The 17,633-nt window shown below is 41.8% G+C and overlaps 1 protein-coding gene across 1 annotated transcript in view; it reads left to right on the top strand.

Annotated features, from left to right (window-relative positions):
• Positions 1–17,633, top strand: part of WDFY3 (WD repeat and FYVE domain containing 3) — a 321,115-nt gene that overhangs the window by 274,971 nt on the left and 28,511 nt on the right. The window contains exons 48-53 of the mRNA XM_075604516.1: positions 3,479–3,564; positions 4,737–4,817; positions 10,094–10,148; positions 11,095–11,214; positions 12,178–12,295; positions 13,665–13,771. Of these exons, the coding sequence (XP_075460631.1) occupies positions 3,479–3,564; positions 4,737–4,817; positions 10,094–10,148; positions 11,095–11,214; positions 12,178–12,295; positions 13,665–13,771 (567 nt within the window). The remainder of the gene's footprint in view (positions 1–3,478; positions 3,565–4,736; positions 4,818–10,093; positions 10,149–11,094; positions 11,215–12,177; positions 12,296–13,664; positions 13,772–17,633) is intronic.

Raw genomic sequence — 17,633 nt, 5'->3', positions numbered from 1 at the left:
CCCTCTACAGTCCCTGACTGATATCACCCAGCTTCTTGGCTCCATTTCCTCTCTGGATGAGATGAGTGAGCTGCTAGTTCTTGGGGATTTCAACTACAATTGGCTCGACCCTAAAAACAACAAAATCCACACACAACTCAAGTCACTTAACCTAATGCAACTCATTTCCTAACCCACACGGACAAACCTGAAATCTCCCAAGCACTCCTTGCTAGACTGGATTCTCTCCTCTAGTCTCAGCAGAATCCAATCCTCTGGCATCCTAACTGACCATGCAATAGTGTACTGTGTAAGGAAAATTAAACCACCCAAATCAAGCCCTAAAGTTCTCCTCACTAGAACATTTAGAAACTTTAACCCACAACAGTTTCTGGCTGATCTTACCAGCTGCCCTTTGTATAGAATAAACTTAATTCCCGACCCCGATGCTGCACTCGACTATTTCCAATCCGAGTTCTTAAACCTCTTTGATAGCATGCTCCACTACACAGAATAAGGGTACGGGGGGCCCACCATCCATGCGTTACAACTGGCCTTATAGCACTCTACCATCTTAGAAATGCCTTTTGTAAAAGCTACAAAGTAACTGGAACTATCAAGGATCTCAATCACTACAGATGCCTGCGGAACATGTGCACAAGGCAAACAAGGCACGCAAAAGCACAATATTACTCTGACAATCTTCATCAGAATTATTCAAATCCAGCAAACTTCTTGAAGGTTATCAACAATATATTCCAGCCTTCATGACATCAACAACCATGTAATATCATTAAGGAGGATATTACCCTGGCAAATCCCATTGACATTGCAAATGCATTCAATGAATACTTTATGGGGTGTGCTACTAACTTATTAGCGAACCGCAACCCGAACTACATACATGAACCTCATTCTAGGAGTACCTCTATTGCCCAACCCTCTCCAAACACTGCCCACAGTTTTCAATTTGTTCCAGTATCTGAAGAGGAGATTACACAAGTGTTCTTCCAATTAAAACTAAGCAGCCATGTGGACCTGACTTACTGCAATCTAAGCTCCTACATCTTGGTGCCCCAGCCATTGCCAAACCGCTTGCCACCCTAATCAACTCTATCCTGTCTGTAGGCCATATCCCTAAGACCCGGAAAACTGCCAGATTAGTCCCAGTCTTCAAAAGTGGGGACAAAAACACTGTCTCAAACAGTCTCTCAATCTCTCAAAGTCATGGAAATGTGTTCACTCCCAATTAAGCAATTACAATACAAAGACAAATTTCCATAGCCAATTCCAATCTGACTTTCGCCCCAAACACTCCATGGTAACTACCCTCCTAAAAGTTTGCAATGAGATCCAGTGTGGAATGGAACTGAGACAACTTACTGGTGCAGTATTCCTAGATTTTGCAAAGGCTTTTGATACTGTTGATCATGTTATCTTGCTAATCAAACTCCAGTGCTCTGGAATAGGGAAGCATGCTTTAAACTGGTTTCATTCCTACCTTCCTACCTTTTCAGGTAGATCCCAACATGTGACTATCTCGGGCACTAACTCCAACATCTTGGATATCACCTGTTATGTCCTGCAGGGCTCTGTTCTGGGGCCCCTATTCTTCTCAGTGTTCAGTAATGATCTTCCTACAGCTTGTAAGGGAGCCTCAATACACATGTATGCAGATGACACAATCTTATTTGCACACACCCCTAACCTCTCTGACCTTGGACACGTACTTCAATCTGACTTTCTGAGACTTGAAAATTGGATTTTCCAAAACAAACTGTTTCTAAACACTGACAAGACTGTAACAATGGTATTTGGGACCAATACTAAATTTCTAAAGCTTCCAATGAAGAAGCTACTGTACAGATCAGAACCACCTCTAATACTATACTAGCCCCTGTTACTAATTTCAAATATTTGGGCATATGGTTTGACTCCCATTTAACATTTGGATTGCACATTGATACCCTGACATCCAAAACCTACACCAAACTAGGTGTACTATATAGGAACAAATCCTCCCTATGTCTGCTGGTCAGAAAGCGCACCGCACAGCATATGCTAACGCCAATTATAGACTATGGGGACATAGTATATAGCATGTCACTCCAAACCCACCTTGGCAAACTTGATACCCTATACAACTCGATATGCTGCTTTGTCCTCCAATGCAATTACAACACACATCACTGTGAAAGTTCATCTCTCCTGACTTGCCTTCAAATACTTTCTGGCTAAACTACCTGCCTATCTGAACAAGCTCCTCACCCCCACTACATGCAGCACTTATCTGAGATCTGACTCCAAAAGACTGTTCATGGTCACAAGGTTCAACAAAGTATCCGTTTGCTCCTCCTCCTCCTACCGTGAACCTCAAAACTGGAACACTACCGAAGACTCTCACAGCCGCCACCAGTTTAAGTTCTTTCAAAACGAAATTTTTAATCTGGTTTGTAACTGTTACATATGCCTATAATGTCTTGTATATAATGTATAACCCTTTTGACTCATTGTAACTATGTATTTGTAAACATGTATTTGTCATTATAACTCTGTGCCCAGGACATACTTGTAAACGAGAGGTAACTCTCAATGTATTACTGCCTGGTAAAACATTTTATAAATAAATAAATACCCTGGGAATATGTTCTGCCTTCTGTTGAACTTATGAAAATCTGGATAATATTATACAGTAATTAGCAAGAACTTCTTAAACTTGTAAATTCCCATTTTGAGGGGGGTAAATAGTCAGAATTGTACAGGCAGTCCTCAGTTATCCAACAGAATCCGTTCTGGAAGTAGCGTTGGATAGTGAAACCGTTGTAAAGTGAGTCCCATGTTAATCAGTGGCGGTGAGCATCGGATAACGCATTCTGGCATCGAAAAACAGCCCATAGGGTTGCATTGTAAAGCGTTGGATATGCCATTCGTTGTAAAGTGAAGCGTTGGATAATGAGGACTACCTGTATTGTAAATATAGGGATATGTTTAGACATAGTTTTAACATTATAATTTTTATGTGTCCACTAAAGATGTAGCTTCACTCATAATTAGAGAATTCTTGAATATCCCATTTACTATTCACATCTTGAAGTTGCTTAGTAAAGGAGGCAGCTTGTACTTGACTAAATATCGGTGAAAATCAGTGACAGGTCGCAAAGAATGAAAGATGTGCTCTAAGAGCAAGTCAGAGCCCCCTCTTGTCTCCCAATATGCTTCTAAATTTCCTTTGGCAGGCAGTGGTCATACTTATCAAACTAAAAGCATCTAGATTTACTGGATAATTTGGCTCAAAGTTGTCGAGTATTTTAAAATTGGATCTAGAATTTGCCAAGAATGTACTCAAGATTTCCTAGAACACTTTGCATCTGCTCTTTACCTTATACTCTCTGGTGTTGAAGGCATTTGGATTCTGAGTAAGACTTTTTGTGTCTGTATCAACATCGGTTCTGTGGATTTTGTGTACTTGCGACAAATGTATGTTCCTTGTCTTTTGTAGCCTATTGCTGTGGAAGTGTTTTCAGGAGATGGTCGAAATTATTTATTGGCTTTTCAAAAAGGAATTCGAAATAAAGTCTACCAAAGGTAAGAAAAGAAAAATTCACTTTTAAGAAAACATTGAGGGCCATAATTAAGTGGTGCAACGCCATAAGACAGTTTCCGGTGCTTAAAGACCCCTTCTGAACCATTCAACAAGTCGAAATGTGGCCAGAAAAGGAATAAACAGACAAGCCGAACAGATTAAAATATATTTGTGGCACCTGTTCCCCCCCCTACTATGGAAGATCCGGCCATTTCATGGTTATTGTCCCTGGTGCTTTAGCTCACCTGCTGGTTCAGGAGGTCTGAGTGGCTCCACAGTTGAAGTTTGGGTGCAGCAACAGGGCAGGCTTTCTCCATCTCTTTACTGTGCAGCGCCTCCATCCCATGAGGATCTTGCTGGATGCAGTATGGTCCCCACAGACAATACGCCTTCCCAATGAGCACACACCATAGTTGGTCCAATGGCAGGTTTATTGCATAACAGGATGGCATATCTCCAATCCCTGGAGCAGACCCCAGGGGCTTGAGGCCTCAGGAGCCCCTCCCAATCTCAGTGACTTTCTTATAGGGAAAAGGATATCACACTGTCCCATAATCAACAACCTCAGTTTGGTATAGATGTCAGCTTTTATACCTGGGGGGGAGGGTTTGTGACCCAGCCACATAACAGGGCAGGTCTAGGTACTGACACTCTAACTGCTGGTTTAGGCCTGACCCTGGATAAGCAACATAGTACCCATCCAGGCTGCAACTGCAGGCTAGGCCCTGCACAGGAGTTTAACCCCAAACTGCCTGTTTTTACCAGGACTTATAGTGTTGAGGCCAGTAGAAGGCTATAGCCAGGGGCACTTGGCTACATATACATGTAGTGTATTGACCTAGGAAAGGATCTACTGAAATTATTTTTTTTTTCTAGGATGTTTTATTTGCTTATCTTATTAAAGTCACTGTTCTACTATTGTCCTTCCTAACTGTATTTAATATGCAATTAGGTAGGACACAAAATAAATATATATATCTAGATATATATCTATATATCTATATCTATATATATATGTATCCTACAATGTACGCAGCTCTCTACAAATTAGATATAAAAATATATTTAAAAACAATAAGTGCATCAACCATACAAACACCCACTAGGAAAACTAATCCCTGTCCTATAGTGCTTATAATCTAAATGTGATATTATATTTTACTACACCATGCAGGTTTTTGGCTGTGGTTCCATCTTTAACGGACAGTTCAGAATCGGTCTCCGGACAGCGCCCAAACACCAGTGTCGAACAAGGGTGAGTTGCTTTCTGTGTCCCTGAACACAAGCGTGCAAGTGATGTAAATTGGGGACTTTATCCTTCCCAAAGCTGCATAGAATGTAAGTGCCATTTAAAAGATGTCCTGCTAAAGATCAATGAAACTGTGCTGCGTTCTGCACTTTTATCAATGTTGGAATTCATTTCCAGCTGTATGCGCCTTAGATGATAAGCCTGAAAAATGAAGGTGCACATTTATCACGCTTTCTCTTATTGCCATGCAGCATCTTTGATTTACTATTTTGTTTTATTGTGTACTTTTCAAATGGGGGGGAAAAAAAAAATCAAAGTGCAGTTGTTGCGAAATTGTTATGTAGGCTTTGTGCAGGCATAGTTAAGATATTTCATCCATGCATTTGTAGCAGAGAAAATCAGAAAACACTTGCACAATTTCATACATCACTCTATAATATGTGCACATGTTATTGTCATAATCACTTGCTCAAGTAATGAATAAGGCTTTGTCCCTGCTGGCGCTGAGCTTGAGCACGGGTTGTCCTTTAAAATTTCGAAAAAGCTCGCGGAGGGGGACGATGCAGGGGAAGCTCAGCGCGCTAGAGAGTATAACAATTTTGTTTAGCTAAGCACAGAGCGCCGGTAAGCTTGTATACTGTATGTGCATGCACGCATCACGTGAGCGGGGACTTGCATATATATTTATATGCAAGTCACCGCGCCAAGCGCCGCCCGCTCAGCGAGCTCGGCGCTAGCGGGGACGCAGCCTAAGAAAACTTGTGCGCACATATACATATCTTAGACACGTCCTCTAAACCTACACAACACCCTTGTAAGCTGAAAACCCAGACCCACCTCACATATATATTTATGTCAAAAAGTAGTGCTACTGGGTATGTATCCTCATTTATAAACAGAAGACAGAAAACCCCAGTGCTACATCCAATATGACAAATCATATAGTTAAATTCTTATCTGTATCTCTTCTCATAAGTAAGTGTTACTTAGTTAAATTCTTTGGCCAACACATTGTAAGCTTGCAAACCATGCTAAGGTGTCCCCTCTTTTTGCAAGTCCTAACACTATCGCTGTGAATGTTTTCTTTACTGCACCGACACACTTTATTCGAGCAAATACCCGGTATGTACCTGGCAGATACCTGGAATGCGCCACTCCTAACCTCTGACAAGCCCCGTTGCATTTGCCTTCCCAGCCTGGGTTCATGCCTGGCTGATGGGCGGCTGATCTGTTAAATGATAATGATTAGGATTTAATAGGCTGCAATGCTTCGCGTGTCTACCAGATGGCATAAATTCATGAATTGTAATGCAGTTTATATATATATACTGTGCAGTATTGCAGCCAGCGGGAATAAAATGCTTCAATCCCTGCTTGGAAAATAACTCAATGTACTCGGGCAGAAAACAGTCACAAACCTCAATACACCCGGGTATACCCGAATTCGTGGGACTAGCCGAGCTCGAATAAAGTGTGTCGCCAGTGTACCTCTAATGGAGGTAGACATCTTAATAGACCATTATGGTCATTAACAGCTGCATCTCAAGACCTGCTATTTAAAAGTCATCTGGGCGAGCTTAGAACCAGGGAGAAGGGGTCACAAACCTCCAAACAACTGTTTACAAATCTTCCAAACCTGCCTAAATCCATAATCACAGAGCATACCGGACTTCTTCTGCAGCCTGGGATTCTGGGTAATGACAAGTAATTGAGCACTTCTACGGCGCCACCTTACTTCTAGCAGCACCAAGTGACAGTGGAAGCACTGTATGAAGTGTGATTATGGGGGGCGGCAGGTTTGGGGACCTGTCTAAGACGTGAACATGCTCAGAAGTATTATTTATCATTACTTTATGGTGGAGGGTTTTTGTTACTTTTTTTCCTCACTTGTTTGTGTACATGGTATGTTACCAACACAAGCTGCACAATCCGTGAAGATAACAATAACACTAATATTATTCTAAATGTTTCTTTCATGGGTCATTGAATGCAAACTACCATAGCTAGTTGATACTTTAGTGATACACATTACTACCTAGTTAATTGTTGGGTATTTTTTGTACCTTTGTTAATAGATGACAGGCTGGGGGGATTTGAACCTGTGAACCTCAAAGCTAACAGATGTTTTAGTCTGTATCAGACTGCAGAATTATCTCTCTAGTACAGTGTTTTTTAACAGGTTCCTAGGAACCCGTGGGTTCCCAGGGCCTCCCTAAAGGGTTCCCTGTAATTTTCACTTCATTTAAAAATTGTACCAAATACAGAAGAATTTACAATGCATCTGATCTCAGACACGCTATTAGAGAAGGTTGAGGTTCATTACAATGCATTCTATCTCAGACACGTTATTAGAGAGGGTTGAGGTTCCTTATAATGCATCTGATCTCAGACGCTATTAGTGAAGATTGGGGTTCCTCAAAATTTCCAAATATAATTATGTAAGTTCTCAACCAAAAACTGGTTAATAAAAAACACTGCTCTAGTAATTGGCAGATTTCGTTTTCATACCATATTTTATAGAACTACAATGCCAATAGTTTTAAAGTTAACCTCAGAAAATACGTGTGTGTGTGTGTGTGTGTTCTCACCTCAGGACTTTGCTGACTTTTTTAAGGAAAAGGTGGAATCCATACGTCAGAACATCCCATCTGTTGCCTCCTCCCATCCCACACTGCTTCCTAACTCTCCTCCTGCCTTTCTGGACTTTTTCTGCTATCTCGGAGGAGGATGTGTCACTGCTGATCTCCTCTTCTTCCTCTACCACCTGCCCTCTTGATCCCATTCCTTCCCACATCCTAAAACCTCTTGCTCTTTCTATAATCCCTATGCTCACACAGATCTTTAACTCTTCCCTCTACTCTGGTACTTTTCCATCCTCCTTCAAACATGCAACCGTGATACCATTACTAAAAAACAGCAAGCTTGACCTTACTTGTCCTTCTAACAATCGACCTGCCTCCCTCCTGCCTTTTGCCTACAAACTCCTTGAACGTCTTGTATTCTCTCGATTGCTACACTTTCTCAACACCTATTCTCTTCTAGACCCTCTACAATCTGGCTTCCACACTGCTCACTCTACTGAAACAGCCCTCACTAAAATAACCGACGACCTCCATGCTGCTAAAGACAGAGGTCATTACACTCTGCTCATATTACTCGACCTCTCTGCAGCATTTGACACCGTGGACCACCCTCTTCTCCACATTCTCCATACTCTTGGTATTCGGAGCAAAGCTCTATCCTGGATCTCCTCTTACCTCTCCCATCGGTCTTTCAGTGTCTCTTTTGCTAACACCTCCTCCTCCTCTACCGATCTCTCTGTGGGGGTACCACCGGGCTCTGTCCTGGGACCCCTTCTCTTCTCTCTTTACACACTCTCTCTAGGTGACCTAATCACATATTTTGGGTTTAAATATCACCTCTATGCTGACTACACACAAATTTACCTTTCAACCCCTGACCTTACACCTGCTATACAGACCAAAGTTTCTGAATGTCTCTCTGGAATATCATCCTGGATGGCCATCCGCCGACTGAAACTTAACATGGCAAAAACAGAGCTCCTTATACTTCCTCCCAAACCTGGCCCTACTACCTCCTTCCACATTATTGTTGGAAATACGATCATTCACCCAGTAGCCCAAACACGCTGCCTAGGGGTTACACTCGATTCCTCTCTCACATTCTCCTCTCACATTCAAGACGTTTCTAAAACTTGTCGCTTTTTCCTCTGCAACATCACAAAGATACGCCCTTTCCTCTGTTACTCGTCTGCTAAAACTCTGACTCAGGCCCTCATTCTCTCTCGTCTCGATTACTGCAACCTCCTGCTGTCCGGCCTCCCTGCCTCTCACCTACAATATATACTAAACGCTGCTGACAGAATCACTCTACTCTTTCCTAAATCTGTCTCCACGCCTCCCCTCCTGAAATCCCTCTCCTGGCTTCTGATCAAATCCCGCATCTCACACTCAATTCTCCTCCTCACTTTTAAAGCTTTACACTCTTCTGCCCCTCCTTACATCTCAGCCCTAATTTCTCGCTATGCACCACCCAGACTCTTGTGTTCTGCTTAAGGATGTCTTCTCTCTACCCCCTTTGTATCTAAAGCCCTCTCCCGCCTTAAACCTTTCTCACTGACTGCCCCGCACCTCTGGAATGCCCTTCCCCTCAATACCCGACTAGCACCCTCTCTATCCACCTTTAAGACCCACCTTAAGACAGATTTGCTTAAAGAAGCATATGAATAGCACTGTGGATAATCCTGGACACATGACACATAAAGCTTGGCCCCCTGCAGACGCACTTACTAGAATTCCCTCCTACTGTCTCTATACGTTCTCCTACCTACCAATTAGATTGTAAGCTCCTCGGAGCAGGGACTCCTCTTCCTTAATGTCACTCTTATGTCTGAAGCACTTATTCCCATGACCTGTTATTTATATTATTTGTTATTTATATGATTACAACATGTTTACTACTGTGAAGCGCTATGTATATTTATGGCGCTATATAAATAAAGACATACAATAAAAAATATATATATATGTATGTGTATATATATATGTATATGTATGTGTATATATATATTATTGAGGCAAAAAGTGACACTGTGTGCTCATTTGCATGTCATTTCCCAGAATCCCTTGCTGCAGTGGAAGTGCTGTATGCTGGGTGATAATGGGGAAAGGCGGGGTTGCAGACCTGCCTAAGACATGCAGATGAGCATACAGCTATATTTGCATATTTGCTTTCCTGTGGAATGTTTTTGTCACTTTTTTTACTCACCATAACTTAACTCAGTATTATGGTTTAGCCTATCCCATAGCCTCTCTTGCATTCCCAGTAAAATCAACCCCACACTGATGAGACCCATCAAGGTCGAAACAGCTGTCTGTGGGTGGTTTTCTGGGTATGCACCTTAACCCTGGCTGTGCTCAAAGCTGTGACCATGCAGCAAGCTTAAGCCTATAGGGAACCATGTTAAAAATGGTTATTGAGGCAAAAAGTGACACTGTGTGCTCATTTGCATGTCATTTCCCAGAATCCCTTGCTGCAGTGGAAGTGCTGTATGCTGGGTGATAATGGGGAAAGGCGGGGTTGCAGACCTGCCTAAGACATGCAGATGAGCATACAGCTATATTTGTGTATATATATATATATATATATATATATATATATATATATATATATATATATATATATATATATATATATATATATATATATATATATATAACACACACACAGTATATAACTTTTTCTGTGTCTATTTATTTTAGTTCTGGGCTCCTTAGCACTTTGGTCGGAGAACGGTCTGTAACGCAGAGATGGGAGGTAAGAATATTAAACATATATTTGCGTGTGATATACAAATCTAGTCAGCCTTGCCATCCCCAGCGCCGTGGAAGAAATGCAGAAAAGCTGAAGCGCTGCGGGGGCGGGGTGTTTATTATTTTCAATGGACTTCTCACAGCATTAATCCTTCCGGGCCGCGATCGGTATGGCTGGCTACATCTGTATCATCTTCTACAAAATGCAATGTCTAACTTTTATTTTTTTACATCTTGTACAATTCTAAGAATTGAACACAATTAATCAATAAATGCACAGTAAAGTATATATAACGGTAATAGGGTATAGAGTGTTATAGCAATAACTCATTATTCACAACTCATTTCAGAGATGTGTGGCAGTGGGATTAGGTGGCTAGAAAACAGTACACTTTTTAGAAAAGTTCGTAACTAGTTCAGCATAATTAACTGGATGACCCCACGCGTTACCTGGGGTATTGATATTATTTTGTTATGGTCGAAAGCAAAAGTGCAGTCATATGGTAATCACATTTTTCCAAATGACAAACACAACTTCAGTTGTTGCAAAGTGTACAATTCCAGTGTCACTGGGCATGCGGATAAGTAAAATGTAACACCTTTTAGATTTGTACATATCTTTGATTTGTTTGCTCATGAACAAACACAATCCTAACCAGGGAGATCTCCGGAGGTGGGGGACTGGTTGGGAAGACCGCTGCCGTGCTTGCTCATTCCTGATTTTTGCAACTGATTTGTAGAACACTATAATAATAGCTGTAAAATGGTAGACAGGGTGCTAAAACCTAACAAATCACTGTGAATAAAATGTCTGGCTTTGTTGCTGCCGGGCCATTTGTTCCGAAGCTTACTACACAGCAGTGCCTTGGAGATAAGCTCAATAGAATCACTAAGATTGAATGCTCTTTTCTTTGCTGTGCTGCTAATCTTGTGCACCTGTCTCTGTTCAGAGAGGAGAGATCAGCAATTTCCAGTACTTGATGCACTTAAACACCCTGGCAGGCAGATCCTACAATGATCTCATGCAGTACCCTGTCTTCCCATGGATTCTGGCAGATTTCGACTCTGAGGTAATGGTTGGTTTCTAGCTCGATAACGCTTTTTTGAGAGATTTTGTGCTAATGCTTGGGTTTGCAAGATTAACTGTTTCTTCATTCCATGGCCAAAGTACAGAGCAAGATCTCTTCAAATACTGGGATGTTATCCACATCCCAGAATCCTTTGTTGATTTTTTTTTTCCTGCCATATCCTGATTATGCTTGGTTTGCAACCAGCTCCCAGCTTCATAATGCAGGTCCATTAGTAATGTTCACTTTCTCAATTTCAAAAGCCATGTGAGTGGGTTGCTGAACAAAAATATATATATTTATTTTAATCCAGGCTTGTACAAGCTGCTTAATGGACCAGGATAAACCTCAAGAGATGGAGATATCAATTTTTCAAAGCATGGAATACAACAAATTACAGTCTCAGTCTAATCAGACATGCAATGTACTGTATGTAGGCGCACCAATGCCTTTACAGTTAATGGCATAAGCATCTGCTAAGTACCGTAGTCAGTACAGTGAATGATGGAATAATTTGCTGATGTGCATGTGTTCCACATCTAGAATCCAATGCACTGTAAACAATGTACAACATTTGAAAGACCTATTGAAGACATTTGGATATGAGTATTTTTTTTCCCTTTGTGAATTACTGTAAAGCAATAAATATATAAAAAAACACATATATTATATAAATATTGCCTTAAAATGAGAGAGCACCACATGCATGGACCATTTTAACACTAGAGAAATAAAATGGTGAATGGTATCAAGTATATTTTTTAATTTGTAATTAAATAAGTTAACTAATTTCAGAAAAACTCTAGAGAGGGATAATTGTTCTGTTTAAGGATCTCTCAGATTCTCACTTTATTGCACATTCAATGTATATTTCTAAATGCCGGATGCTACATATATGTTCTTCCTGGTAAATTCACAAAAGCACTTTAAATAACATCTTGGTTTATTTCTCCAATGTCATTTAAGGAACTGGATCTGACCAATGCCAAGACATTTCGAAACTTGGCTAAGCCAATGGGAGCACAAACTGATGACAGACTGGCTCAGTACAAGAAGCGGTACAAGGACTGGGAAGATCCCAATGGTAATAATGTGATCGAGGCAAACTGAAGAGAAGGGGTTGCTGGCAAAAGTTACTTTAAAACCGTGTCGCAATTTAGCACTTACTTTGGGTCAACAGTAACACAAGTGCATTTAAAACAGTTCCTTTTGCTGTGATGCAGATGGTAATATATCTTCTTTTTTTTTTTAACGACCCAACCATGTAGGTAGGATTTTCATAAAATAAATTTAAATAAAAGAAATATAATATAATGTAGGGGAAAAAATGCACCAGACACAAGTCAGCACTGCTTTTCCACGTAATTGTCATTTGATAAAACCTTTGTGGCGGAGAAGGAGCATCTTACATTGGCTCGAGGCTGTAGCTCTAATGTACCACCTGTACAAGCTCTCTCGGAGAGACAGACCATTCCACAACATGAGATTTATGCTACAGTTCTTCTTTTAGGTGCATTTTCTCTTCTACCATTTCAATCTACCGTGCTTCTAGTCTGCCTGTATACTGTAGTGGGCCTTCCCTTAACCCGCTACACAAAAACTCTGCATGTGACCCTGGAAAAGGAGTAAGAGCATTAATTATGTTGTGAATGCTACACAACCGCTGGATCCCCTACTTTTTGCAGCGTGAACTTGTTTTTGGCATTGGTACAGAGGGAGGAGGCTGGTGGCAGGAGAATTATTGAAACCATATGCAGCATCGATAGAATGTCCTTCCTGCCTCCGACCTTCTCAAGCCGAAGGGTAATTAGGACAATTGTTTTAACCTGAAGTGGGCCGTCCCTTGGTTGCCCACTCCTGTTATTAAGTTCAGCAGAGCAGAGGTTTATTAAAGCATCAATGCAGGTTTCATTTATGTATTTTGTTTGTTTTTCTATTACAGGATTGAAGCAGGGCGCCTCCGAAGCTGAACGCTGTAAATTGCAGCTCTGGGGACACCCTGCTTCCAAGATTACTTACCGTAGCAGTGCCAGTGTCTATGCAGCCAGGGAACTGTGCGCCTATCATAATGGCGGCATTTAAATGTCCCGTGTCAGACAGGCCAATAGGAAGCCGTGATGTCATCTGATGTGGCTTCCTATTGGCCCACGTGACCGGGATATTTATACTCCACAGAGGTATTGGCACAGTTACAGAAGTAAGTATCTCGTGAAGCAGGGGGATCCCCGGAGGTGAAATTAACACAGATCACCTTCGGTGACCCTCTGCTTCAAACCTGTAATAAAATGTAAAAAAAAAAAAAAAAATGAACCCTGTATTGCTGCTTTAACACTGTAGGGTGACCAACAAAGAGTGCTGTATAATAGTATCTAGGCTAAAAGGAGTGGCAGCATAAGGTTTATTAAAAAAGGGGCATTGCCCATGCTCTTCAATTACTCTCATTTTTCTCACAGGAGAGACGCCAGCTTATCACTATGGGACCCATTATTCCTCTGCTATGATTGTTGCCTCTTATCTTGTCCGAATGGAGCCTTTCACACAGATCTTCTTGAGACTACAGGTAAAGTCGACTTCATTTACTGTAGCTAGTTAGTGGATATTTAAGCCTAGAGGCCTTTTGCTATATTGCTGTGCCTATGCTTTCTGTTGAACTCTTACTTTTTATGCACAAAAAAAAAAAGAGTAATTTTAAGAACATTTAAAAAAAATTAGTTTTCACACAAAATATCCCGGTATTTAAAAAAATTTTTGTCAAAGATAAAAAATTAACGTTATTAATTTTATAACCTGATATAGCTCCGAAGTCTAGAAGCTCTTTTTGTAAGTTTGGGAGGGAAATGTGGGGTCTTGAGAGAGTTAGTATTATATCATCCGCGAAGAGGGATATTTTGTAATGCGTACGCCCAATTTCTATCCCTTGAATATCTACGTTGTTTCGAATTGTAGCCGCTAGGGGTTCTATAGTTAGTGCGAAAAGGAGAGGGGACAGGGGGCACCCCTGTCTCGTGCCGTTTTGAATGCCAAAGCTCTGGGCATTACCTCCTGGTAGTTTTACCGTTGCGGATGGATCTTGGTAAAGTCTGCGGACCCCTTCTAAATATGCGTCTCGAAAGCCAAATTTACGCATGGTATGGTCTAAAAATTGCCAGTCAATTCTATCGAACGCCTTCTCTGCGTCTAGGCTGAGTAATATTGCTTTGGTGCCTGTAAGGTGGATATGCTCGATAATATTAATTATTTTACGTGTGCTGTCCGAGGCTTGTCGACCTGCCACAAATCCGACTTGGTCGATGTTAATCAGTCTCGGTAGAATGGGGTTTAATCTGTTGGCCAAAATTTTGCTATATAATTTGAGGTCACTGTTGAGAAGGGAGATTGGACGGTAGCTTCCACATTGCATCGGGTCTCTGCCTTCCTTATGAATTATGGCTAGGTTGGCTAGGGACATGGAGGTGGGGATCGAATTTCCCTCCATAAAATGATTGAACATTTTTAGTAGATGCGTGGATAGTATGGGCAAGAATCTCTTATAATAGACATTTGTGAAGCCATCAGGGCCAGGAGACTTGGAGATCTTTAGTGCTTTTACCGCTTCTTCCAATTCTTCTTTCGTGATCTCCGCATTGAGAAACTCATTGTCCTCTTCAGTCAGGGTGGGGAGTTGACATTTATCTAAGTATTTTTTGATCGCTTCTGATGCTTTTGGTGCTGATCGACCATTTTTGGTCGTAAATTATAAAGTTCTGTATAATATTTTGTGAACTCCGCCGCTATTTTTTTGTCGCTATATTGCGTTTCGCCAGACCCATTCTTAATCGCTGTTATTTGGGACCTTTTTTGGATGCCTCTTAATCTGCTGGCCAAAAGCTTGTCCGCCTTGTTACCCTTATCATAATAATGTTGATTAGTCCATTTAAGGGCTTTTTCAACTTTTTCCAGTTGGGTCTGCTTGAGCTTTTGTCTGGCTATTGTTAAGGCTTTATAGATTTTTTTTGCAGGGTTAGCTTTATGGGATTGCTCAAGTTTAAGGATGTTATCAGTAAGTTCCAAAATCAGTTTTTGCTTTATTTTTTCCTATGGGAGGCAATAGAGATAAATTTGCCTCTAATTGCCGCCTTATGGGCTTCCCATAGTATCGCTGGAGATGACACCGACCCTGAGTTGAAGAAAAAGTAGTCCTTGAGGGAGGCTCTGATCTCTCTCTCTATCTCACGGTGGTTCAATAGGGAGTCATTCAATCTCCAGGAGAATGATGTTGTCTTTTCGAATGGTGTGGATAAGGTCAAGGTGATTGGGGCATGGTCTGACCACGTGATGGGGCCGATGTCTGATTTCGTGGCTGCCTCTTGGATGTTCTTGGTCAGCAGAATGTGGTCTATGCGCGAATAGGTCTGGTGAGGTGCCGAGTAAAAGGTATAGTCTCTCTGGCCCTGATGTTGTGATCTCCAAACGTCCACCAATGAGAACTCGTCCACTAATTCCCTGAACCTTTTCCCGGTGATTTGGGAGTGGGTTGTACGGGGGTGACCCCCTGTGGTTGATCTGTCCTCGGTGGGGTTAAAGACCATGTTTAGGTCTCCTCCCACTATCATCGATGACAGATATCCCGGGTCTATGCCCTCAAGCACTGTTTTCAGAAATTCTGTTTGATTTTCGTTTGGGGCATATACATTGATTAGAGCAATTGCCGAGCCCGCTAAGGAGCCATATACCACGAGAAATCTACCCTCTGGATCCATGGTCGTTTTGACATGATTGAATGGAGTTCCTTGTCTGATTAGTATAGCCACTCCCCGCTTTTTACTACTAAATGTGAAGCCCTGAACCTCAACCTGCCAGAGCCAGAGATGAAACTCCTTAAACTAAATTTTAACTACGGATGGTGCTCCTCCCATATCAAATATCTGGGAGTAAAGATATCGGGGAACTACCATTCGCTATACCATCACAATTATCCGGCCCTATTTCGGAAAATAAAATTAGACCTAGAAAAATGGGGGGCATACCAAATTTCATGGATCGGGAGAATGATCTCGGTGAAAATGAACATACTCCCCAGATTACTATATCACTTCCAGACACTCCCGATCCACATCCCTGGCACAGAATTGAAAAATATCCAGAAACAAATTCTCCATTTCATCTGGCAGGGGAAAAAACCAAGAGTCGCAAGATCAGTTCTACTTGCTTCGAGGGGGAGAGGGGGCCTGGGGGTCCCCGACATTATGCGGTACTACCAGGCCACCCAGTTAAGGCAGGTAGTAGTATGGAACGCGGAACCCGGCCAATATTGCTGGCTAGACATAGAAATGCAATACGCCGGCACGCTTCTCTGCCAGCATGCCTTTGGTCCCTGAGTAGGGAAGATTTGCAGAAAAACAAATTCCAATTAGGACCAATGAGACATACATGGGAGACCTGGACGAAATGCAAATTGAAATTCAAGCTCACAACCACCAAATCTCAACTCATACCAATTATCCAAAATCCCAAATTCGCACCAGGATGTGAGCCCAGGCAATTTGAGCAATTTACAACCAAAAACATAAGGGCGATTGCTGACTTCCTGAGCTTTGGGGAATTCCTGAGTTACCAAAGGCTACAAAGCAAATATGAAATACGGGGATTGAATGTCTTCAAATATCTCCAAATTCGGCACTACGTCCAATCAATATCACCAACGTTGGAATTTCCCCCTCTCACGAACTTCGAAAGACTGTGCACAGAGACAGGGCATCAAAAAGGTCTGATAACGCAAATATACTCAGAACTAGAAAGAGCAACAGATGCTCCAGTTCATGACTACATGCTCCATTGGGCAGCAGAATTGGGCATAGTTATAGACCAAGAGGATTGGGAAAGTATTTGGGAATCAGCCTCAGGAACTTCCATATGTACCACAATCAAAGAAAATATTTACAAAATACTGTTTCGCTGGTATCTCACCCCAGTTAGAATAAATCAAATCTACCCTCTGGCTTCAGACCTATGTTGGAGAGGCTGCGGACAAAAGGGTGACATGGCCCACATACTGTATGGTGGTCATGTCCAGAAATTCAGAAATACTGGGAAACCATACAGACTTTAATCACAGAGGTCACAGACCTCACAATACCCATTGATCCGCTGACCTACTTGCTGGCCAGGCCAATCGAGAACATTGACCGCCCAACAAGTAAATTGATCTCCTTCATTCTCACGGCGGCTAGATGTGCGGTGGCGGCCTCGTGGAAGAAGGTGTCTCCCCCCCCCCTAGGCAAACTGTTAAAAACAGAATACAGGAAGTTATGTTAATGGAAAAGCTCTCGGCTTTTCTAAAAAGGAAAACGGAGCCCTTTTACAATACATGGGAACCGTGGCTGTCCCGTATGACAGATTAGTGACGACCATCTCCCACATTAGAAGACAGCAGTAGTGAAAGA

Source organism: Ascaphus truei, chromosome 1 (genome assembly GCF_040206685.1).
Source record: "Ascaphus truei isolate aAscTru1 chromosome 1, aAscTru1.hap1, whole genome shotgun sequence".
NCBI lineage: Eukaryota > Metazoa > Chordata > Amphibia > Anura > Ascaphidae > Ascaphus > Ascaphus truei.
Note: the sequence above shows the minus strand (reverse complement) of the source record. Positions and strands in the feature narration are given on the sequence as shown.